Here is a 23960-nt window from a genome sequence, read left to right on the forward strand (position 1 = left end):
ATGTTCACATCGTAGAAATGCAAGCTGGAAATGGCCTAAGCAAACCAGAAAACATCTCTTAAATCCAGTTGTGCTCCCCACGCAAAAGGAAAGGAAGGGCTGCATCTTTGGGTGCATCTGGGAGCAGGGAGATAATCTCCTTGGGATCATCTCACATATTGGCGTCACAGTCGCAGAGGCTGAGAACAGTGGGCTCAGATGTTTGCCAAAAGGTAGGTTTGCTTAGGTAGCTCTTGGTTGACCAAGTTTAAATGTGAATAGAAAGGATCAGAGCGCTCTCAGATCAGCTGTCCCTTTTCCTTTGTGCCCTGTTCTCCTGCTCAGAGCATTTTCAGGAGCGTTGGGGTCCTTGCCGCCACTGGGACAGCTGATTTATCCCTGGTGGTGTCTCCTTGGTCCCACTGGTGAAGACAAAGAGCTTGAGGAGGGGTGGGCAGACCCTGAGGGTCAATGCCGGGTTCTGCAGCAGGTGGTGTGGCCAGAGATTTGGCTTTTACAGTCACAGGACCCTCTCTGAGGGTTGAGGACTGCCTACCTTTATAACTATAGACCAAGGGCTGGAAAACAAATGGCCAGTAAACTTTCTGCACCAAAAGCAAACCAAAGGAGATTCCCTGTAGAGTTCAGGTGCATTCAGTCAAAACTCCCTGCTGCACATTTTGGGTGTTATGGTTTCTAAAGACAACCCAGAACTTCAGTGTCAGGCTCCTGAATATTAGCCAGCTGTGATAGCTCGCGTGAGATGTCTCTCTCTTCGGTACAGGATGCTCCTTCTCCCTGTTCTGCTACAAGCAGCATGTAGGGAAAACTGATTTTCCTGAGCTTGAGTTCTCAGTGATTCAAAACACAGTGGTGCTTTCTGTAACTACATCCTTGCACCCTTGCTTATGACTTCGTACAGCGCAGTGTATCACTAACTGTGCTATAACGCCAGCAAAGCATTGAGATGAAACCATTGAAAAGTGGCATTAAAAAAAGCTGCAGTATCTTTAAATCAGCGAAAGTTGCAAAAATACTGTTGACCTTCCTCTTTGGTTCTGGGGCTTTCATCTTTGTGTTCTGGGGCTGGGAGGGAGAAGGCAGGCAGCCAAGCAGCCTCCAGCTTGTCTCTTCTCATGAGTGTCAAAGCTAATAGAAATGGAGCTGGAGTCCCCGCTGGGCGTTTCAGCAGTCATCACCTGGAAATCTGCAGTGCCGGACTTGCTGGCCACACAGCAGAGCTCACCGACGTTTAAAGCTGTCAGTCAAATTGCTGTCTTCACTTTGCAGTTTGTTGCCAGCCTCCTGTCTGGCGTTTTCAGTTTTACTGCTCAAGCACATTGCTGCCGCCTTTTAAGTATGTGTGGCAAATGGCGCTGTGAATAACCTCAGCAGCAAAAAATCCACAGTTAAAAGAGGTACTGCTCTCTGCCTCGCTGCTCGTTTAAATGCAGAGGTGTGCAGAGCATTATCCCAACTCTCACTATACAGAAAATGCATTTAAGTGAAGAAAAATAATTGCTGCTGGTGTGTCAGATGATTATGGGAGCAGTCATGGAGCGGGATCGCATCCTTCAGCGGCAGTGTGCGGGGTAACTGGTGCACTGGGATGTGCTGACCGGGTGCGATAACTCCTTCTGTCTCCAGACTTCAGCCCTCGCACAGTGCCACCGTTTCCAGAGCGCTGAATAAGTCAGTATTTTGCTTAAACTGAAGGGGTGTATTTCAAGTCATGGCGGTCCGCTCCCATTTGGGTGTCCTTGCTTAATACCTGCACAGACGGAGGCGCCTTGACCCTCTGGGGATGATGGTGCTTTACTCGTGCTGCTCGTCTCGCCAGGGTGAAATAAAACAAATACGTGTGACAACAGTCGGTCACAACCGGATTGTCGGTGATGGAGAAAAAGGTGTTTGTGTCGCTCCTCGCAGGCGCAGCGGTACGTGTCTTATGAAGGAACGGCTCAAGGACCGAGCAAAGCTGACTATTCAGCGATGCTATGCTGCCCTCACGTGGGTATTTTAGAAATATCCCAATCGTCAAGCCCACCCTGCACGACACTAACGCTTTAAAACTCTTGGGCATCTCCTCCAAGAGAGCCCCTTGCAATCACAGTGATTTTTTTTAAACGGTTTCCACGGCCCCCGCGGCCGGCGGAGGAAAAGAGGAGATCCTGGCCTTGGCCGCAGCCTCCCCCGGCCGGGCGGGCCGGACCATCTCCACCCGGCACTGGAGCTGGCTCTGAAGGGGTCGCTCGTCAGGGCTGTGACCCCCCCCGGCACCGAGCAGCTCCCCAGCCCGGCGCGGGCAGGCGACGGCCGCCAAGTGCCGCGGCCTCACCTGACGGCGGTGGGCGGGGCCTCACCTCAGGGCCGGCGGCCGGGGGGCGGAGACTTCACCTTCCCGGGCGGAGGGGGCGCGGCCTGGCGCCTCACGGCCGGCAGCGCGGGGGCGGGGCCTGGCGCGCGCGCGGGGCGCGTCACTTCCTCTGCGGAGAGCGGTGGCGCCGGGGACGGTCGGGTCGGCGCGGCGGTGGCGGGGAGCGGTGCGGCGGGACGATGAGCGACAGCGGGGAGCAGAACTACGGCGAGCGGGTAATACACGGAGCCTGAGTGCGCTGCCCGGCCGGGCCCCCTCCACCCCACCCTCCTCCGCTCCTCTCCGGGCGGCGCGGCCGCCCCTGTGTCCCCGCCGCCGCGGGAGGGGCCGCCGTGGTGCGGCGGGTGAGGAGGCCCCGGCGGAGGCGCGGGAGGCCCGGCGGGGCCGGGGCTTGGCGGGGGGAAGATGGCGGCTGGCACGGCTGGGAAGGCGGTGGGGGCGCGCGGCGGGGACGCTCTAGCTGCCCGCCCGCCGGCGCGCTCCATGGTGAGTCTGCCCGGCGCCATCTTGGGCTGGTGACCGGGCGCGCCGGAGAGGGACAAAATGGCCGAGAAGGGCGGCGGGGCTGCGTGTCCCGGGCCCTGCCGCTACGCCCCCGCCGGCGCCTCTGTCCCCGGCGGGGCTGCCTCGGCCCTGCCCCGAGCGTGGAGCGGGGCACGGACCGTGGCGGGGCCGGGCGGCCGCTGCCAGCTCCCAGCGCGGCGGCTGGTGCCGCGGCGCCTCGTCCTCCGTCCCCCAGCCCTGTTAGGTAACGGCTGGGTAGGGAAGGGAAATCCCGAGCCGGTAGTAGTCTGAGCCTTTGTTACACTCCTCCAAAGGTGCATTGCAGTTCACTTTTGGTGAATTACTTTCTAAATGGAGCTCCGATTTGCCGCTCCTCGCGCTTGCTTGTAAAATATTAACTCTGCTTCTTGGTGTAGTTGCAGCCTTGCATCCCTGTGGCTTGGTCTCTAATTTAATTTAAATGTGATGGCAATAGTCGAAGGGTTAAACCTCAGACTGAATGCGCACGGTGCTAGGGCAACGTCCTTGCTTTGTGAAACCTGCAATAGATGTTCTCTTAAACTGCATAGTTACTTCAAGATGTTACTGTCTGGATGGAATTCTACTAATATCGCAGTGGATGACTTGCTAAGCTTCACCTTTGTGATGTATATTTGCAATACAGGTTACCTATAGTTGGTTTCTCTGTAGTGAATCAGTCTTGTTTTCCTTTGAGATCTTTAATTTTTACTGCAACAGACAAGTGCAGCGCAGGGGTCAATACTGTGTTGTGGGGTTTTTTCAACAGCAGTGTAACTTTAACTTACTGCAGCATCAGAGGGAATTCTGGAGGTGATAAGTAGTTTAAATTCTAAACCTTTGCTGGAGGTGGCAAAAAAAATTAAAGAGAATGTCATAATTCTGAGCACAAAATTGCAGTCTATTGTAGTGTCTGTCTTTGAATATGGTCTTTTCTTATTCAGATTCACTATAGTAAGCTTTAATAGTATGAGTGTTTCTACTTCAAGGTAGGTAAAGTTATAAAAATTTGGTCTCCAGGAAGCTAAAAATGCTAGATGGAAATGAACACTGAAAGACAGGGATTAAAGAATAGACTCATACCACCCCCAGCATTATCTTATCATTGATGTCTTCATGTCACTCTTACGACTGGTATATTTTTAGTGAGGGAGTATTACTTCTGACTTGCTCAAGGTAGATTTCTGTGTGTTCGTTTTTTAAGTTGATTTAATTGCCATTGTGCAAGTCAGACTGAAAACTGATTTAAGATGATAGCCTAACTTTAGTAAAAGTTTGCCAGGGTAACCTGCATTGTATTTTCAATCAGAATGAGTGGAAATGTTAAAACCTTTATAGCAGAGTCTTTGTGAAACATAATTGTGCAGGGTATGATAGGACAGCAATTGCTGTCAGACCTGCTTTTCTATTTTATCTTTTCTGTACTTTTAAAACAAAAAAAACCAAAACGTACATCGTGTGCAGGCAGTCTTCACCAAGGCTTAAAATGAGTAATGTCTGAACTTTTGTGAATTGTAAATAGGTAAGTTGTATGCAGTGTACATGTTTGTAAAACTAAAAGATAAAACCATGGAGCTACAAGCCTGCTATTTCAGACTAGATCAGGGAGTGGCTCTGCTAGTGCTATTGCCAGTGTTATTTATGATATTTTTTACTTACTTAAGGCTTGTATTTTACTGAGTCAATGGCTTTCTGCTTTTTCAAGCTGGAAGCGCTGAAGTCTCTGCAGAGTAGAAACAGTGTTGGGATAAATAATCTAGTCTATGACTTTACAACTGTCTGTTAAGCTGTTCCAAGTCCATGCTGCCAACAAGAATTGTGCTCCTGAAAATGTGTTCCTGCTTTCTCCCTTGTACTGGTGTTTGTATAGACAGTCAGATCTGGGAATTAAATCAGCTGAATTTTTTTTTTTCTGATTCCGTTTCCAGCTGCACTGGTTTGCAGGCTTGACTTGACTGTGTAGCCATGAGTCCTAATGTCAGCATTGGGGATGAAGAAGGAATACCAGGTGCTTTTGCAAGTAATGGGACTTGTTATTTCAGCAGCAACACAGACTTAAACTGGCTTATGTCACAGTTTAAAAAAACAAAATAAAAACAAAAGAAGAAAAAAAGATCCCCAGTCAAATTCTCTTTTACATCTTACGCTCCGTAGTGGGATGGAACTCTGGAAACTTTTTTTTTTTAACTGAAGAGACTATAAATTATTAAATGCTACCAATACTTCAAATACTGGGATATACTTCAAATACTGTCAGTATGCTGTAATAATTGCCATGTTTTTCTAAGTCACTTCTATTTTGTTTTCATTCATTGAAATTGTGCTCACTGAAGTGCATGTGATTCAGGCATGGAAGGGTGGAAAGAAGGCTAGTTAAAGGAAAAAATAGTGAGTGAGGTGCATTGCTTAATACTGATAGTGATCACTTGGTATGTGTCTGATCAGAAACTGTTTATATGGTAGTCAGGTTTTTTGTTCTTTTTTTTGAGTAAATTGAATGTATAAATGCTCAATTTATACATCTACTTACACGGTACTTAACACATATATTTTCAAAAATGCTGATTTTATTACTAAGTTGTGGAAGAAGGTCTAAGGAAGCAGTTTGAGAAGGTTAGAAACAATCTGATAGCTTGATGCCACCAAATGGATAGGTCATTCTCTGTGTTCCTCCTTCATCAGCTAGCACTTGATCTGACCTCTTGGTGGGCTGATTCAGTACCCTAAGCTGTCAGAAAAATCAATCGCTTTTTGCTGATGGATTAGCCTCCTGCAAGCTTGGTGCACTGAATGAGCCCATGGGGTCAGCATGAGGGGCAGAAGTGGTGGGAGGGGAAGCTGGGCTTCTGTGCTCGTGGTCTGTTAGCTTGATTTTTCAAAACACATTCTTGTTTCTTTTTGGTGAAGTTTGGAAACTGTTGTGGAAAAGGCTTGTCCTGCTTTCCCTCTGGGTGGATTCCCAGCCTCCCCAGCAGTGATCTGATCTGGAGATCGTGTGCTTCAGGGGCAAGAGAGGCAAAAGCTGTTATTTTTCTGTTGGATCAATTGCTAAATTCAGTAGCAGAGAGATTGAAGGAATGTGAAGTGAGCAGAATTACACCCTGAATAAATCTGACTGCAGATTTTATGTGTAATGTGAGGCTGCACCTTTCTTTGGGAAAGCAAGTGGAAATACACAAGTTTATAGGGATTTAGGATTTTAAAAATACTAATTATTTTTACTATCTTATATTGTTAAGTAGCTGAAATCTGTAACTTGTATTCCTGTGAGGAAAAAGCCTGATCTCTAAAGTGCAAAGAACACATGGTCCTCACTTATATACCTTACAGCTGCTTCTGTCCATGGAAACATTTCTGTCTGCTGCCCCCAAAAGAATCCTGCTGTTGTGACATTCCCTGCTTATGGAGTAGATGGCTGTAATGCATCATTATGAATGTGCTTTGAGGTGTTAAAAATATCCCCGCAGTATTAAACATTCTTTTTACTATGCTTAAAGTATGGAAAGAATAATTTGGAAACCACAAGCCTGGATTTCAGGGCTTCCACCTGAATTCCAGTAATGCCTGATGAAGGGGAAGAACTGTTGGTAAAGATCAAGGGATCTGGTGTTTCTTAAAAGCTACACTTCACAAATTCAAGGTTAGAAAAAAGTAGTTATTTAATAGGGAACACCAGTCTTGATCTACTTACCAGCAGTGTTTGAATATAAGTAGGATAAAGAAGGTTATTTCTTCTTCTCTCTTCTTCCACATGTCATGACAGAAGCCTACTTTGGCATTTTTAAAAAACTTAAAATTCACAAAGCGGAAGAGCAAAAAGTAGAAAAAGAAAACGTATTAAGAACAACAAAACCAGATAGTAGCAACTCTCCAATTTAAATGAGCTGTGGGAGTGGATTGTGTGAACCCTCAATGAGTGTCGGTATAATGGGGCGTAAAGAGTAGGTTTGGAGTGCTGCAGGCTCCTGGTGTTTGAAATTTTGGGTAGGGAGGATTACCTGGGGGTTGAAGTGGGGAGGGTAGCAACTTCGAAATATTAGGGGTTATTACCAGTCTTGGTAATACCCGGAGCAGGTGAGGTGCAATGAATTCCTTTGAGGCTGGAAGTAATAAAGAAGTTGCAAAATCTTGTAAATTGTGGTGGATTGAAGAAACCTTTAGGTTTTGAAGAAGGATGATCTGGAAACAAAATGTGGATGTTTAAAAACTGGAAAATGTTGTAAAGTCCAAAGGAGCTAGATGAAATTACACCAGCTGTTTAACTTTGATTTAGATATACAATTGTCTTAAGGTTTTTTTCTTCCTAAGTTTCTTCTCAGATCCTAGGTGTCCAGTATCCACATAAAACTTAATATAGCAAAGATCATCTGAAAAAAATGTATCACATATATGAAGACATCAGTCATTTGCTTATGCTAATACCATCTCTACTGATTTCTTCAAAGCTTATTGACTTCTAAAAACTCTAAAAAAGGGTATGGGGTATGTTCATGGGCAAGATCCTCCCTGCTGCTTCCATCCCATCATGCATTTCTTGTGTCCGTTTCGGTATTAGACCACCTGTATTTGGACATGGCTCCTTCTGTCTAGCCTGAATCTGTCAAGAGTGTTATGTTTTGTGAATGGAAGTATTTTTCCTCAAATGAAGAACAGCCTTAGTTTTTTTTATCCTTTCTTCACTCTTGCTTTGTCCAGCTCTTTTTTAAGAGAATAGAAGACTTCTTCTGGCTAAATTAATACATTAACTCAGAGCTCATCTCCATGCGTTGTTTTCTTTTGAAGGTAGTCATGGGTTTAGCTTAAATTTGTTATTTGTAACTTAAATTAGTTCTCAATATTGGCACTGACCTTTGCAGGGTTAGTTTGAGATGGCTGTAGTTTAGAACACTTCCTTAAACACTTTGCCAGAGAAGAATATAGCTTTAATTAACTGCTTTATTTTTGTTGCTCTTGGTATTAATTGAAAATCTGCTTTATCCTGCAAGTTGTGTCCTGTCCCGCAATATTGTATGGTAGGCAACTGTAAATAGCTAAACTTTGTTTTAAGTTGTACAGAAGTGGTTTAAGCACAATTAAATTTTGGTGTAGCAAATGACTTTCTGAATGCTTAGTACAGAATGCCCATTAAGTTGAGTGTTCAGGTTTAACGGATGTTACAAAGATAAAACAAGTGATTTTTGAGAAAAATCTGGTACTCAGGTGTCGTTAGGGAGCATTCTGGATCAGAATTGACACAAATTTAGAATTGTTTGTTTTTAAGAAAAAATAGAATTCTGCTGAATTCTAAATTTTCTCTAATATCTTCAACTAAATAATACCTTCTGGTGTGTTCAAAGTGTTTAAGCCATGTGACTGAAGTTAAGCATTATACTGATTAAAAAAAAAGTTGAAAATGCTAATTAGGTTATGTCATTACCAAAGAAGATTACAAGTAAATAGCAGAGTAGGTGGGGTATTATTCCAGAACAGTGTTTGAGTGTTATGCACAGAATTGCATTTTCGGTTGGTGGAAAATTATTATTTACTTGGAAGCATGAAGCCTGCATATGTCATCACACTTGTGCAGGCAGAGTAGGTGTGAGCGTGCTCATAAACCTTCAAACTAGGCCTTCTAAACTGCAAGAATATCCCAAAAAGTAATATAATTTAAGTCATTGAAGGACCAGCAGTGGCGTGCTTTATGCATTCAAAAAGCACATCAGTTAGTTGTCTCTGGCCGCAGTAGGGACTTTACTTAAGTTACTTCTCGTTGATTTTGTCTAAGTATGTGGCTGACAGTGCAAAGTATTGAGTTTCCTAATGCTAGAATTCATTAGTAGATACTCAGTTGATCCATTGTGCATTTGCTATTAAATATAGGCATAAATAGCGAATTCAGTTGCTTAGTACTAAGTTAAACTGAATTGACTGAACCTGTTTATAAAATAGTAAGGCATTTGGTAGATTCAATTCTTGAACTGCATATATAGTAAAAGTCCACAAAACATTTTTTTTTCTAGTTTCAGTTTTGGCACTAGATTTTATCCTGGAGTTCTTAAATATTCTTCATCCTGTTCTTTTTCTATTAAGGTTAATGTTGAAGAAGGAAAATGCGGAAGTCGCCATTTGACAAGTTTTATAAATGAGAATTATTTGAAGCTCAGGAATAAGTGAAGCTGAAATTTGAAAAAAAAGAAAGTGAATGCATGCTAATTATCAGACCAGAAGTCCCACTTGTAGAATATTGAGCAATTTGTGTGAAGTGGGGAAGATGAAAGAAGTCAGAATTTGAAACGGAAGAATGAAGAAAAGGAATAAAAATGAAGTTAAGATAAGAAGTAATCTGGAATCTGAAAGCACTACGCTAAGTAATTACTAGTCTGTTTATGTGTCCCTGTATATTTTGCTAAACATGCATGCATTATCTGTTTAATAGCAAAAGTATATGCAGGGTAAAGAAGTGTCTACCAGGGAAAAAAAAAAAAAAAAAAAAACTTCTTAAAAATCTAGGCAGTTCTAATGCCAACTGCCCGGACACATAGATATGAATTTTTACCATTTATTTCACTGGAGCTTGTTTACAGACCTTAGGTAAACGAGAAATTGTGTACAAATTAGGCTTTCAATATCTGCGTGCAGGAATCCCGTTCTGCTTCCAGAAGCGGAAGTGCTCATGGGTCTGGCAAGTCGGGGAGACACACCCCTGCAAGATCTCGATCTAAGGAGGATTCCAGGCGTTCCAGGTCAAAATCTAGATCCAGGTCTGAATCCAGGTGAGTTTCTTTCTTTTACCTCTTCCTCCTCTTCGCAAGTCAGATGATTATGTCCGAGGTGAACTGAAGTCCAAGGTAGCCCAGTTCTGTTTCCAGAGATAACTGGTGATCTGTGGACATGGAATACAAAGGAGCACGTGTGGTTTCAGGATTTGAAAAGATAAACTATCAAGTTGGATCTTTTTGCAGCTTTTTCTAAGCGGTAGTTGGCTACATAGGCTTGTATCTCTACTGATAGAGTTTGGAGGTGGCAAGTCTTAGAATAACGGCTAGTTTCTGAGCATGAAGCATTAGGAACTCTAGATGGTAGTTTTTCTGTGCATTAAAAGAAATCTGTGCATCAGCAGAGTTTCCATTTTAGATCACATTAATGTATAACATTTTCTCGCTGGAAGCAATGATGTTTCTGGAGTAGTTAACGGTATATTCCATGAAAAAGGAGCAGTAGAGATAAATGTGAATTTCAACAGACTTCTGTCTGACCTTTTAAATATATGTTAATTTAATTTGAAAATTAACAGGCTGGAAAGCTTTAAAGATAAGACAGCTTCCCAAGTGCTCAAAAAAAGTTGTGGAGAAAGTAGCTTGCTTATTGTATTTGTTATGTGGCAAGGCAAATGTACACTACGAAAATGTCTTCTGCACTGTATTACCTATCCTTATACTCATCTGCTAAACAAGCTGTGCACAGTGACAGAATCCCTATTAAAACTGCTAACAGACATAACTGAGACATAAAATATGCTGATAGTCTAAGTATAAGACTATGAATGTCACTGCTAGCCACTTTACATTGGCTTTACCAGGTATATCATGCAAGAGGTACATACAGAGAGTGAATAGAGAGGCAACAAAACCTATAAATGGGTGAATGATGATGTTTTCTTATGAGTCTAGATGACTGAGTGCTGACTGTGGAAATGAATTTGTTGATAGTTCCTTTACTCATTTGTAAGTGTTCAGATTACAAAAAGTGGATTTCAGCAGTGGGGTTTCCAGTTCAGCTGTTCACAATATACTTTTTATGTGTACACGCAATGAGTTAGGCTTGCCAAAGCTTGGGGGTCAGGCTGGAAGAAGGATGACAACTGGAAGATGATGTGCTACTAGCTCATGATGGAAAACACTATCAGATACCGTGTTTAGGTCTCCTTGCAAGATCAAAGTGATCAGTTTGAAAGGCTTTTGTGAGAAGGAACATACCTGGGAAATTTTGACAGCAGAGAAATGGGCTTGTTTTTTCTGTTCTTCAGGCACAGTCACAAGTGTCAAATCAGGCACTTGGCAAACCCTTTAGTGCAAGAACAAATATGTCAAATTAAATGAATAAGTACTTGGTAGAGTAATACCGCTTTATAGAGTATGAAATTGGAGTGACCTCTGAAATTGCTAGTAGTGAGAGATTCATAGGACAGCTTGGGCAGGAAAGGTCCAGTCCAAAACCCTGCTCAAGGCAGAGACAGCTCTGGGCTCAGACCATATTCTCGGGGCCTTATCCAGTTGGCTTTTGAAAATCTCAGAGGATGGAGACTGCACACCACCTCTGGGGGACCTTTTAATTTTAAAATACCAAGCAAGTCAGGACCCAGCCTAGCATGTCCTTCTGCACCTTAATCCATAACCCCTAGGGATTCCACACTCTTTAAAGCACTGTGTTTCTCACTTGCAGAATAACCATAATATTGTGTAAGAATGGAATCACAAATTGTATAAAATGCTGGAAGAAGCAAATACAAGATCTAGAATTTACGAGAGACCTGGCAAATGATTTACAAGAAATCACCCTTTAAATAATACCCTGTCAACTGACTTTCTACTTTTTGATGAACAAAAGTAGAAGCTTATGACTACTACGGCTTCCTGAGCATTTAACAGCTGTCTTGAAAATGCCTATGGCTGGAAATACTGGAAGTATATTGCAGAGTTAGTGTGTTCATTAGCAGATCTGCGCAGATTTGTGTCAAGGCACATATTTAGAACCAATGTGCTTACATCTATTTTCAGTGCCGTCACATTTGAATGTGATCACATGCAGGTCATCTAACTCTGGCTCTCACCAGAGAAATAACCTTGTGAGAACTTCTTTATTTCTTCGTAATTTCTGTTGCAAATGTATTTTTGAGTTAACAGCTTTATAAATTAAACTTTGATTTGGGAACAAATTTGTGTCCTGGTGTATTTATCAGTTGGGGTGTGGATATACTTGATTTTAAAATCTGCTTTTATTGAAGTTTTCAGCAGCAGCATAGCAAGCTTGTCATCTTTGGCTGACTCTGTGAAGTCTAAACAATTCTTAACGAAGGAATAGGATTTTCAGCTGTGGTGGGTTTGCAACAAAGAAGATTAATGGCAGTATGACATTTAAGGCAGCAATATAAGCAGTGCCTATTTAAAATAAGCCTTGTTCTCTCACATAATGGATTGCCTGGTTTAGAAGTGTCCAGCTCTTGTTCAGTGCAATAGGTGCATTCTGTTACCTGGAACATTAGTTCTGTGTTTGTCTTCATTTTTTTTTCTATGTCAGTGGCTGAAATGTGGCTGTATGCATGTATTGAACTTCTTTTTATTATTATTTCTGTCTTTCTTTACTGTCTTCCCTGCCTCAGGGAAGTTGTCTCTCTCTCTTTTTTTTTTTAAACTTTCTGTGCCAAGAATAATTTATTCTTTATAAATACATAGTTGGAAGTGTTGTAATGGGACACACTGAAGTAATTTCCCCTGGACGTGTATACATGCTTCAAGTTGAGGAAGACAGGCTCACTTCTGACAAGGTTAAAGACATTTTTTAAAGGAGGCCTGTAATATACAGAGTGTATATCCTGCAGTTTGGCTGTCTGGCGAACTTACCTAGTGATAAACCCTGACTGTGGAAGAAGCTGTTAAATGCTCAGGAGTAAAAACGGGTTCAGGTTAAGAGCTTCATTCATGCCAGCGTAGTGGTGGTGTTACTGTGAAACATGGTTGTGCGATGATGGTAGCTTATGGTCTCAGTCAGTACTTAACTACCTTGGCTTCCACAAGCTAGAGGAAGGAGATTTAAGACACAAACAAGACTCTGAAGATTAACAATTTATGCCTAAGAGCCTTTGAATATTAAACTGTTTATTGCACTTCTTAGCCTTGCAGTGATTTTCTTTGTAGTTTTGTGGAATGCAGATTGTTCAGTGACTGCCATCAGCAGGCCAAGCTCAGGCATAATATTCCAGTTTAAGTGCCTGTCCAGCCTTTCAACTAAGATTGTCTGTGTTGTGAGGGCTGAGGGTTTAGTAGAAAGATTTGAAGTGTTTCAGGACCTCATCTCCGTGGACCTAGTGCTGTCAGAAAACATTTCTGGAACTGTTCTGAGGAGGCCTAGGCTGAAATTAGTGAGCAGTTGCACCTTTGCCTAAATACGCTTGAAGTGTGAACATGTAAACATTCATGAACAGCTAATGTTAAATAACTGTTGAAATACGAGAAGGTAAATAGTCCTAATACTGTGTAATTTCTTCAATCATGTTAAGCTCTGTTTCAGAGGCATTCGCCAGACTTCTGTGCTTGTAATTATGCACTGTGTAAAAATTGTATTTGCTTTTCAGTGTCACTGAAAGCAGCATTATTCAGAGTGCTAGAATAATTGGAAGCGTGCACCTCTGCAATTGTGCATGCTTTGTGTGCAGTCATATTTACTCCTGTTTCTTTTTTCTGTTAAGTCTTTAAAAGAAAACCACCCCAGCCATTTTTACTTAAATCCTACTGTAATTGCTGTGAATATTCTAAGCATATACTGTGTCAAACCAAGATAGCCTTGTTAGAGAAAGTTAAAAGCTATTGGGGAATTAAAAGCTAACTAAAATGGAAGTTGAGGTTCCTGTTCTGCAGTACAAGTGCTCTGAGAGCATCTACAGTAATCTAATTCTAAAGATTTTAGTGCACAGTCCTTGAGAGTAGTGACTAAATTCATTATAGCTGAATCGTGTGGTACTGCAGGTTTTTAGAAAATGGTTATTTGGGCTTTTTGTTTGTGAATATCTGATGTGTTTTTGAAGGGTTAAAGAAAACCAAGCAAACCCAACACTGTACCTTTTTCTTTTTTTTTTTTTCCTCAGATCTAGATCAAGGAGGAGTTCCCGTAGACACTACACAAGATCACGCTCTCGTTCCCGCTCTCATAGGAGATCCAGAAGTAGGTCTTACAGTCGGGATTATCGGCGACGACACAGTCACAGCCATTCACCCATGTCTACTCGCAGACGTCATATTGGAAACAGGGTATGTCTGTTATGGAAGTAGATGACTCATACATAGTCCTGAATACATCTTGAAATCACTCAATCAGTTAATTGGGGTTTTCCAGAAAAACATTCTGCTTCCCACTCAGGTCCATTTAAAAGATATTGTTGAGATTAATTGCCATTTGGCTTTTGATAAACCATGGATCTTCTTAAGTTTGCTTAGGATTGTGGGTTGAGGGTGTCTTGTTTGTTTGTCTGCTTTTTAACAGATGCCTTTAGAAGTGCTAGCAGTGCAGGCTGTTGTCACTATACCTGCTGTAATAAATGAGTGAATGTGTGCAGTGAAGGATGGGGGTAGAATTAGGAGGGGGAAACATTTGTGCTTTTGTTGATTAGAAGGCCTGGAAAACTAACACATTTCATTAAAAGCTGTTTTGATGGTGTCTTTATGAAAGGAGCATGCAAACCAGCTTGCTTTTAGCTGCTTTACAGGCTCAGGTGGCTGACTATGGTGTGGTTCATGTTAAAGCGGGGGGGGGGGGAAGTGATAACTAACACAAATGAAGATGTGATGCAGGCCTCTGTGTGTGTATATATCTGTCCACATTCCAACAGTCATCAGCTAGCCTTTGGAGGGAAAACTTTTTACATATAGTACTTATTATGTGCTGTAACTGTAGTTTGTACAGTACCCTGAGAAATGCAAAGTATTTTTATGAAAGGATGCTTGTGTATCTGTAGGCTTGATTGTAATAGTGTCCATTAGCAAGTTAACCCAACCTGAACCTCAGCAGTATCTTTTATCTTTTTGTTGTTGTTTTGGCTTGAAGCTCTGACAGTTACAACTTTGAAATACCTTGTACTGCAAATACAAGCAATTTTATTCTAACACCTATTTATCTGTCCCTTTCTTTAGGCAAATCCTGACCCAAATTGTTGTCTTGGCGTGTTTGGATTGAGTCTGTACACCACAGAAAGAGATCTGAGAGAAGTTTTCTCCAAGTATGGTCCAATTGCTGATGTTTCCATTGTGTATGATCAGCAGTCTCGGCGTTCAAGAGGATTTGCATTTGTGTACTTCGAAAATGTTGAGGATGCTAAGGAAGTAGGTTGCGGTACAGAATGTATGGCATGTTTGCTGTGTTCTCAGTTGCTGTGATGTATACTCTGTAACAGGATATAGCCTGGGGAGACTTGCTGGTTGACCTTTAAAATGCTATAGGAAGCTTTAATTCCTTTTGACTATATGAAATAATCATAATGCAAGCTAGTCCATAGTATCTTCTCTTCCCTGCCTTCCCAGCGCCTAAAAAAATACTTGGCACTTCATAATAAATGTCAGTCTTAGCTCAAAAGATACCTACTGTATACCAGAGGAGAGAGTAGAGAGGCATGAATACTGGTCCCTGTGCAGGCTGTGCTGTTGTGTAATTCACAAAAGCAAACTTCGGGCTAGCCCTAGTGCAGACTATGCCAACAAGAAAACAAAATAGAAACACAGGCTGTCTTGTTTTGATTATGAGAGCTCCTTCCTAACTCCGCATGTGATCTTATATTTAATAATAGGCATGTTCAGAGTGGCCCAGACAGCCATTTCAGAGTTCTGTAGGAGCACTAACATGCATTCTGCTGACTTACAGTGCTTCAGTCTGAAAGGGGAGGGGGGGGACTCTTTTCAGAAAATAAAAGGCCGGGCAAATGTACAGTGACTTCCTGGTCCCTGCAAATGTCCATAGGAAGCCCTAAGGGATTCAGTAAATTGAAGCAGTGTCAATACTGTAACAAATTGAGATTTGTGCTTACAAGGGCTACAGAACAAACAGGGAATTCTATACTTGCCAGGTATAGAATTCTATACTCAGGGCAGCCTTTGGAGAGCAGTGTGCTTATGGGCTGTAACTAGGCTTATACTCTGCATAAATTCCAGTACTTAGTCTCTAGTGTCGTCTTTTCCAAATTTGGCATGAAGACTTCCATGTTAGGTTGGAGCTTTGGATATGGGTCCCGCTACTTGGCAGAAAAAAACAATGGTTTTAGTTTTTTTACTTCACATTTACTTACGATTCAGATATTACTATATTCAAGGTTATGGTAGGTTTTCAGAATGTGCTGGAGGAAGAAAAACTTAACGGTGCTGTTCTGTTAACTTCTAAATGCATTGCTTCATGTTGCATGTTAGAGCAGTTGTGTCTCCCTACATAAGCATGCTCAAAGGTTCCTCTTTATCATGTTAGAAATAAGGGTACTGAAACAATTGTTAAATTATGTTCTGTTTAGGCTTTTTATGCAGTATTAGTCACATTTTAAGTGGTTACTGAAGCTTATATCCAGCTGGCCTAGAACGTCTTAGAGTTTAGGTACAGTGTTACGTATAAAGCATAAGACAAACTTGGACGTGCGTCCTAACTGAGCTATTTTAGGACTTCTCTTAATACTTGAAGCACTGGTTAGAAACTTGTGTTGGTAATAAAGTTCATACTTACAGCTAATTGTATTTTATCACCCTGCTTAGGCAAAGGAACGTGCCAATGGAATGGAGCTGGATGGAAGAAGGATCCGGGTAGACTTCTCCATAACAAAAAGACCTCACACACCTACCCCTGGAATCTATATGGGAAGACCCACTTAGTAAGTTACCTGTGTGGGGTTTTTTTCCAAACCAGTACAGGATAGGATTAATTGTCTTGTGTTTTGTTAAAAACTGTTCTGTGTCCCCTCTAAGAGACCTGATTCTGTGTGTTTTTCCTAGTTTATCAGGCTTTTGCATTAATGCACTGTTCTGAAAGCTGTTCCCTTGCTTCTGACTTGTGTGCTGTACAGTATGTGGATGTTTCAGTACTAGAAACTAAAATACAAAAATCAGTGTTGATGCCTAATTAAATTTTTTTTTTGAAGTCTCCTTAACAAGAACTATGCTAATGCTGATGTTATCTGGCAAAGCTTCTGAAAACTAAAAAACTTAACTGATTAAAATTCTGAAGAGCCTTCTTTAAAAAAAAAAAAAGACTGCATGTGGACAGCCATCAGTAGTAATGTGTATCTTTCCAGCTCTTTAGATAGGAGCGGTTAATTTATGTAGCACTTGTGACTGATCTAGGGTCAGCCTGGATTACAGTGAGCAGAAACCTGTGTTCCTTAGTTATGCAGCCCAGACATGAGCTATCTAAACATTTAAATAAGTCTTCAAATTTTTTTGACAATTTCTAAATTATTTTAAGTTGTTGTCCTATGCACCTTCAAATAGTAATGTCTTCTGCAAGCTCAAGTTTTCAAGAGTGAACTAACAAATACTAGTTGAGCAGCTGTGTGGCGCAGTTTGCCCCATCCGCAGAGTACACTGGACTTAAAGTTGCCGAGAATGTAAATTGTTTTCCCAAGTAATTTCCCAATTGTTTTCCAAGACTTTCAGCTTATGGTACTGGTGGTTATGTACTTGATGTTGTGTTGAGACTGCAGGTTATGTTTTTTAGGGGTAAAGTTCTTCCAAAAGGAGCTTTCTGAGAGTTAAAAGTGAATGAAGAGTTGTCACAGAATGGAATTTCTCATGTGCCTGTGATATCAAAAGGTTAAGAGGTTTCAGACCAAGTAGAAAAGTAGCAGTCTTAAAGTTCAAGAGTTTTAAAAAGCAATTATTTCAGTAGTTCTGTTCCCATCTGCACTGATAGGAAAGCAGGAGTGCTCACAATCATTTCAGCTGTGAGGTGTGAAGTAGTAATATAACCCAGTTAAAATGGTGTATACTTGACTGACTGTACACCTACCGAAAAGCACTGCAAACAATATTAATGTTTTATATTTTATGAAATGTAATTCTCTTTCACTACTTGTAGTGGCAGCTCACGACGACGAGATTACTATGACAGAGGGTATGATAGAGGGTATGATGATCGTGACTATTACAGCAGATCGTACAGGTGAGGCAATGTTTGTAATATTCAACTGCTTTTTAAACTATGCTTTCTCAGCTGCGTTTCTACCTACATAAGTTAAGCAGTTCGTCCTACATAGACGTGCCAAAATACGTTTGCACTTGCTGTCATTCTGGAATCTTACTATGAAATCTTTATCAAAATGACTGCTCAGTACAAATTGGATTGGTCAGATTGAGAAATACTTTGTGATGTTTAACCTGTGGCATGAGTTAATCCATGATGTTTTTTAATCTGCATTAAGTTTTGAAAAAGTGTGTTCTCTGAACTCTCATTTTAAAAGAATCTTTTGCTGGTTCATCTGTTAGCGTTGAAATGGTGGGAATACAGGTGCAGATCTAATATTTGAGTTGGTATTATAGTGCCAGTTTACATTTGAGTATAATGTAGTAGACAAAAAGTGGTAAGTTTCAGTGGTTGCCAGTATCCCCTACTAATAATTACAGCACCTCAAACGCTGCCAAAAATAAAGAATCAGGGATTGGAACATTACCTGTTCTGTGTTAGACATTTGCCTTTAAAAGCCTTTTTTTAACATACTCTGTCAGGTTGGATGTGTGTGTTTCACTTGAAGGACTCACACCTCTTATTTCTGTCTGTCTTCAGTCTAAACTTCTGCGTTCAACAGCATAGTAGTTAGCTGAAAGAGGTGAATATTCAGGTGGCAATATACATTTTCAGAGGGCTAGTGAAGTTGATACAAAATCTGTTGAAAACATGTCTGGTATGCAATTGGTTTTAGTGATAGAGCAAGTTTGTCTTCTGCATTTTTCCATTAAGACTGCCAACAAGACTTGTTCCCTGTGAAATCCTTACAATTTCTGGGACACTGTTAAGTTGGGCACAAGATGAGAGTCGTCTTTTCTGTCTGCAATTACCAAACGTTGCTGTAGTTGCAGAATTCTATAGTAGTACTTCCTAAGTGGTTTGCAAAGCTTAACTGCATCAGCGATGAGTGGATCTATGATTGTTCCCTGATGGCAACCATGTATTCATGAAAATACATGAATTCAAATTGCATTATCACATTATAGCTCAAAGAGAAAGGAAATAATAAATGCTGTGATCTTAGCTTTCAGTGTACTCTTCTGTTGATTTCTAGGTGTAGAATAAAATGTCATCTCTATACTTCTATTGATAGCTGTATAGTCATTGTCAGTGACTGAGGGCAGCTGTCTCCTCCTTCCCCTCCTACTACTTTCAGCCACTGTTTTTCCTTCCCGAGCTGTTGGCATTCCTTCCAATCTGTTTCTCCCCTCCCTGCCTTGTTGTTGTCACTTAAATCGGGTGCCTTGCTTCTACAGTGCTTGAATGCTCCTGTGGACAGGGAGGGGATCAAGGTGCTCTACAGCATCACAGTGAACCCAAGACAGAAGTGTTCTGCTTACATTTCTGGGAAGCAGTCATTAGGGTATTTCTCTGCCTCTAACAATCCCTTTTCTTGAAACATCAGTGGCTTGAACCCTTTGGAGAGCTGTAGCAGCTGAAATCTGAAGTTGATACTGGGCATACAAGAACCAATCTTGTATGGGCTTCATCTTGCCAGCACTTCTATGTAGGCTTTCATAGGAGGTAGATGTGACCCAAAAGCGGTTCTTTGACCAAACTTCCAGTTTGTTTCAGAGCACAAGGTAGAAAAACTTGCTTGGGATGGTTAACATAGCCTCATCTCATTTAATGAACTAAAAATAATGAACTGAAGTCTAGCAGGTAAATTAACTGAAGCATCTCGCCAAAGTGTTGGGGAACAGAAAAGACTTGCAATGTAGCCTACTAAGCAGTCTGCTAAGTGGTGCTTCTAGCTTGCTTCTCCCACCTTCCATTTTTTTTATGGGGTTCTGATGTAAGCCTACCAAAATGGCAAAGGCATATAAGGACCAGCAAAAGATGTGGGGCTATGCAGTGTTTGGTAGAGTTTTACACTATCAGTATTTCTTCTTGCACTTCATAGTACAAATTTCCTTTTTGTTCATAAAGGGTCAGTCAGGGTTTACTGGTTGTCCTTGAAATCTGTTGTTTGTTGTTTGCATGTTCTTAAAATGTAATCTATTCTTTGTTTAGATTATGGCATGACCCTAAGTCTTCAGTGCTTGCAGTGTTACCTTTTTCATTCCTGATAGTGAACAGCAGCTCAGATGTTTGTAAACTGTTATTAGAAGTTGTAATTACATCAGTTCTGGGTGCATGCTAGTGAGAATAGTTGCAGACTGTGATAGTGACTCTACATAAAGAAGAGTACATGCATTAGATGAGGAAGAGCAGACTAGTGAGAAGTGATGTGAGAAGATGGACTACATAGTGTGTACTAGTCTGAATGTAGCGTATCAGAATTCATGGCTGTGCTTTGGCCCAGTTCTTCGAGGCAGTCTTCCTACATGCTCTCCCATCCTGTGTCTGTTGTGAACTAGGGCTTTGGGGTGGAGATACTCAGAATGTGGACAATTCCAGCAAGGGGTGATTTCCATATCCTATCTTAAACAAACAAAAAAACCCACAACAACAAAAACCCCACTCCAGTGTTTTAAAGCTCACTGCAGAACCTTTATAATGTCTTTTCATAGCAGATACTGGAAGGGTGAAAGTAAGCCACAAATGGTTTGTGTGTGGCTACTTTAAAAATACCATGGTCTGCCCAGGTTAGATACCTACTTTCTTACTTGCAGATATTGGTCATTTGAGGGAGAGAAGAATAGTGTTGTGTATGTCATGAGTACTTCCTTGAGGAAGGGAAAGTTAAAGTTGTTAAAGATGCGGTAGAGCATTGCATACTAGTTAGTGCTCCACCCTAGAAAATCAATTGGTAACAATTACTTTGCATTTTTCCCCTTCCTTGCCCTCTGCACAGTGAAGTCTTAAGGGAAATACAATTTCAGATGGGAATTGTCATGTTAAAACTTTAATTTCTCCTCATTGCTGTGGGATGCTGAATCTTGTCTGGAAAAGTCTCTGTAAAGTGAAGAATAACCTTAAAAAACCCCAACTTGCACACTGGCTAGCTAGCAAGTGGAGACGACTTTAAAAAAAAAAAAAAAAAATTAAAAAAGGAGACCTGCTGATTCAAAGTGTGGTGTTGTGTTTTGGGGGTTCTTTGTCCTTCATATGATTTACAGCCTTTTTGAGCTGCTGTGAGACATCTGTGGCAGTGACTGTTCCATAATCCAAACTTGATTTAGCCTCCTCTTGGTAATGCTTTGCTGTATCTAAATCTGTGGAGGTACCAGCCCAACCACTTAATATTGTTAAATACTATAATGTATTGTTTAAGTTCTAGGCAGCTTCTATGTAAGGAGAAGTTGTACCACAGTTCTTAAATGCCCGTGTTTAAACATGATGGTGAGGTGTTAAAACGTAAGGGCGTGGTGGTTTTTTTCCTCTGCCTCCACCTTGGAATCAACTTTTTTCCTCAGGACAGTGAGTTGATCTTGCTACTTTAAAAAAATAAGTAAAATTGCTTGTGTTGAGTAGGTAAGTATCTGAGAATAGAAAGGGTCTTAGAAGCGAAGGCTATGTACCGATCTTAAATTGCCGCTCGTTGGAGAGTATGACATCGTAAAATACAATATTGGTCAGCCTGGAACATGAGTCCTTTTTAACTGTTGCTTGACACCACGTTTAGCCAGATCATTCCAGGAACACATAAAAATGAATATAGTGAAGTAATTTAGCATTATCCAGCATAGGAACCAATGTTTTCTTGTCTTAACGTCATTTTCTTATGCTTGATGATGCTTTTTGCTTGTACAGTGAACTTTTTGTTTATTTTTAAAATTTTCAAAAGTCATTCTGCTTTCGTATTCACAGAGGAGGTGGCGGTGGTGGAGGAGGAGGATGGAGAGCTGTTCAAGACAGGGATCAGTTCTACAGGTATGACAGGAAAGCTTTTGGTGTCTGGTCAACAGTGGAAACATTCTTATACATGGTATTTTTTTTAGTATTCTATGAATCAAGTCTAGGAGATCTTTAAACACATTAACAGAAACCGGGTGGATGCTGAGTACTTGCAGTTCTTCAGTGAGCAGTGCAATTCATTTCAAAGGTTCCCTCATTGCTGTGTGAAGGGGTGAGGTTAGTATAGGGACAGGTTAGTGCAGCTTTGCACAGGAAAAACTTGTGATTTATGCCAAGAAGTTAATGTCCTGAATGTTTGGGGATTTTTTTTATTTATTTTTTTTTTTTAATTAGGAGATTAGTGGAACTAGGTAAGGAAACGCAAAACTTGGGAGTGCCTGGTTTGGGGATGGGGTTGGTGGTAGCAGTGACTGCTCTTCAAATAACTCTTCATCTTGAAACAAATAATTTAGATTAAAAGTTAAGGTGTGATTTGGCTTACACTGCTTGTTTGGGATGCTCTTGGCTTGAAACTCTCAAACCGCACGTAGTCAAATTGTGAATGCGAGAGAGCTTATATTTCTTTTATTAGTCCAAAGCAGTGTTACTCTGACCCGGTAATAAAGAGTATTAAGGAAACTCACATCTTTGCTTTGTAACCCAGTAGAAATGTTGATCAGCTCTTTATGTGCTCGTTAGCTTTCCCAAGTACACTCTTGGTACCAGGATCAGGTTAGAGGTATACACATAAAGCTGCTGCCACTCATCTGCCACAGGCTTTAACGAAGGGATTGTTTCTGTTGCCCTCTTTCACAGGAGGAGATCACCATCCCCATATTACAGCCGAGGGGGCTACAGATCTCGATCCAGATCTCGATCCTATTCACCTCGTAAGTAGTCTTAGAGTTCGCATATCGAAAGCAAATTTCCACTTTGCCTGAACTTCTTTTGAGGTTTTGCATCCATAAAGACTATTCAACTACATTGTGGTTTTTGTGTTGGTTTTTTTTTTTTTTTTCTGCACCACAATTCCCTTTAATGTTTCATTGAGCAACTGGCAACCTTGAGGACAGCGCAAATCTTTAGTTTACAAAAAAATAAACTAGGTAATACAGCTTGTTAAAAAGGCTGAGGTACCATTTCTTTCTCTGAAACCCTGTTAAAACAGGATTTTGTAGTATGCTGACAGGTTGGTTACCTCTAGGACAGCAAGGCTGAATTCCCAAGTCTTGCACGTTCTAACACTGAAACTAAATTTCCTGACATAACTTGTTAAAGAGGAGGTTAACTTCATCTGAGGTCCAAATAGTGCTTTTTTCTGAATTGCTTATTTGCATGGAAGATAAAGCTGCATTTTGATGGCAGAAATTTAATAAAACACAATAGCATTCCTAGCATATTCCCTTTGTAACGGATACAGAGTGAATGAATGGGTTGTGTTCTCATGCTTACCCTTTGCATCCAAATGAAAACAAGTGTAACTGCTTTTACTGATAGGTACGGAAGCACAGTGACAGTGTGAATTCTCATTGTGCACTGAAACATCAGCCCTGGGCATGTGACGGGAGTTGGGGGTTTTCTACACAAAGGAACTTACTGGCAGAACTGTACTGACTGCTGGACTTTGTCATAGACAAATCATAAGGCTCTTGAATTCGATGCAGATTTGAGGAGTGGCAGTGAATTTAGAAATCTTAAAAAAAATCTGTCAATCCTTGGAAGTCTAATAGTGTATATATTTTGTTTTTTCTTTCAGGTCGCTATTAAAGCATGACATGTAGAGGAATTTCTAGCTACAGCCTTTGAGTTGAAATTGCAAGTTTGTGGACAATATTTTTATTGTCTCTTCTGTTTAAACAAGTCAACAGTGCCTAGTGAATAGGTGACTTTTACACCTTTTATGAAGACTACTTCTGTGATGTTACATGCTGTTTCATTCTGCATATTTGTGTAGTTTGGTGCTTTGTTTCAAGTTGTGTTTTGAAAGGAGTATGTTTTGCATGTATTTTTTTAGTCTCAATTTTGACTCCTGAAAGGTTTCTATTGTAAAGATGAACTGTTCAGTTAGTTTTTTCTACTGATTCCAAGGTATTCTGAAGATCAAAACCTGTGTACAATGCTTTCAAAAAGTGAAAAATAAAATAAAAAGAAGTTTGTTTTTTCTTTTCCTACTTACTTTTGCCAAGTATAAGTTACGGGTTGAAAAGAGACAACAATGCTTATGCTATGTATTCCGGAATAATGTTTAAAGCCCAGAAGTAAAATTCACCCTAATTTTGCATTGCTGCATAGTCGTTCTCTAAATGCAATGCCTTGAGGTATGTAAACCCGGTGTGGAGAGAAGTCTGTGTGCAAATTG

The 23960-nt window shown here is 41.0% G+C and overlaps 1 protein-coding gene across 1 annotated transcript; it reads left to right on the forward strand.

Moving 5' to 3' along the window:
* Window positions 1–2461: 2461 nt before the first annotated feature.
* TRA2B (transformer 2 beta homolog) lies at window positions 2462–23757 on the forward strand. Its single transcript, XM_087739766.1, has 9 exons — window positions 2462–2571; window positions 9497–9630; window positions 13719–13881; window positions 14761–14949; window positions 16357–16472; window positions 17675–17758; window positions 21575–21637; window positions 22418–22491; window positions 23358–23757. The coding sequence occupies exons 1-9, from the start codon at window positions 2536–2538 to the stop codon at window positions 23366–23368; spliced, it is 870 nt and encodes a 289-aa protein (XP_087595892.1). The 5' UTR covers window positions 2462–2535; the 3' UTR covers window positions 23369–23757.
* Window positions 23758–23960: the final 203 nt, after the last annotated feature.

This window comes from Nipponia nippon, unplaced genomic scaffold (genome assembly GCF_047370975.1).
Source record: "Nipponia nippon isolate SJK-2023a ecotype South Korea unplaced genomic scaffold, ASM4737097v1 scaffold_7, whole genome shotgun sequence".
NCBI lineage: Eukaryota > Metazoa > Chordata > Aves > Pelecaniformes > Threskiornithidae > Nipponia > Nipponia nippon.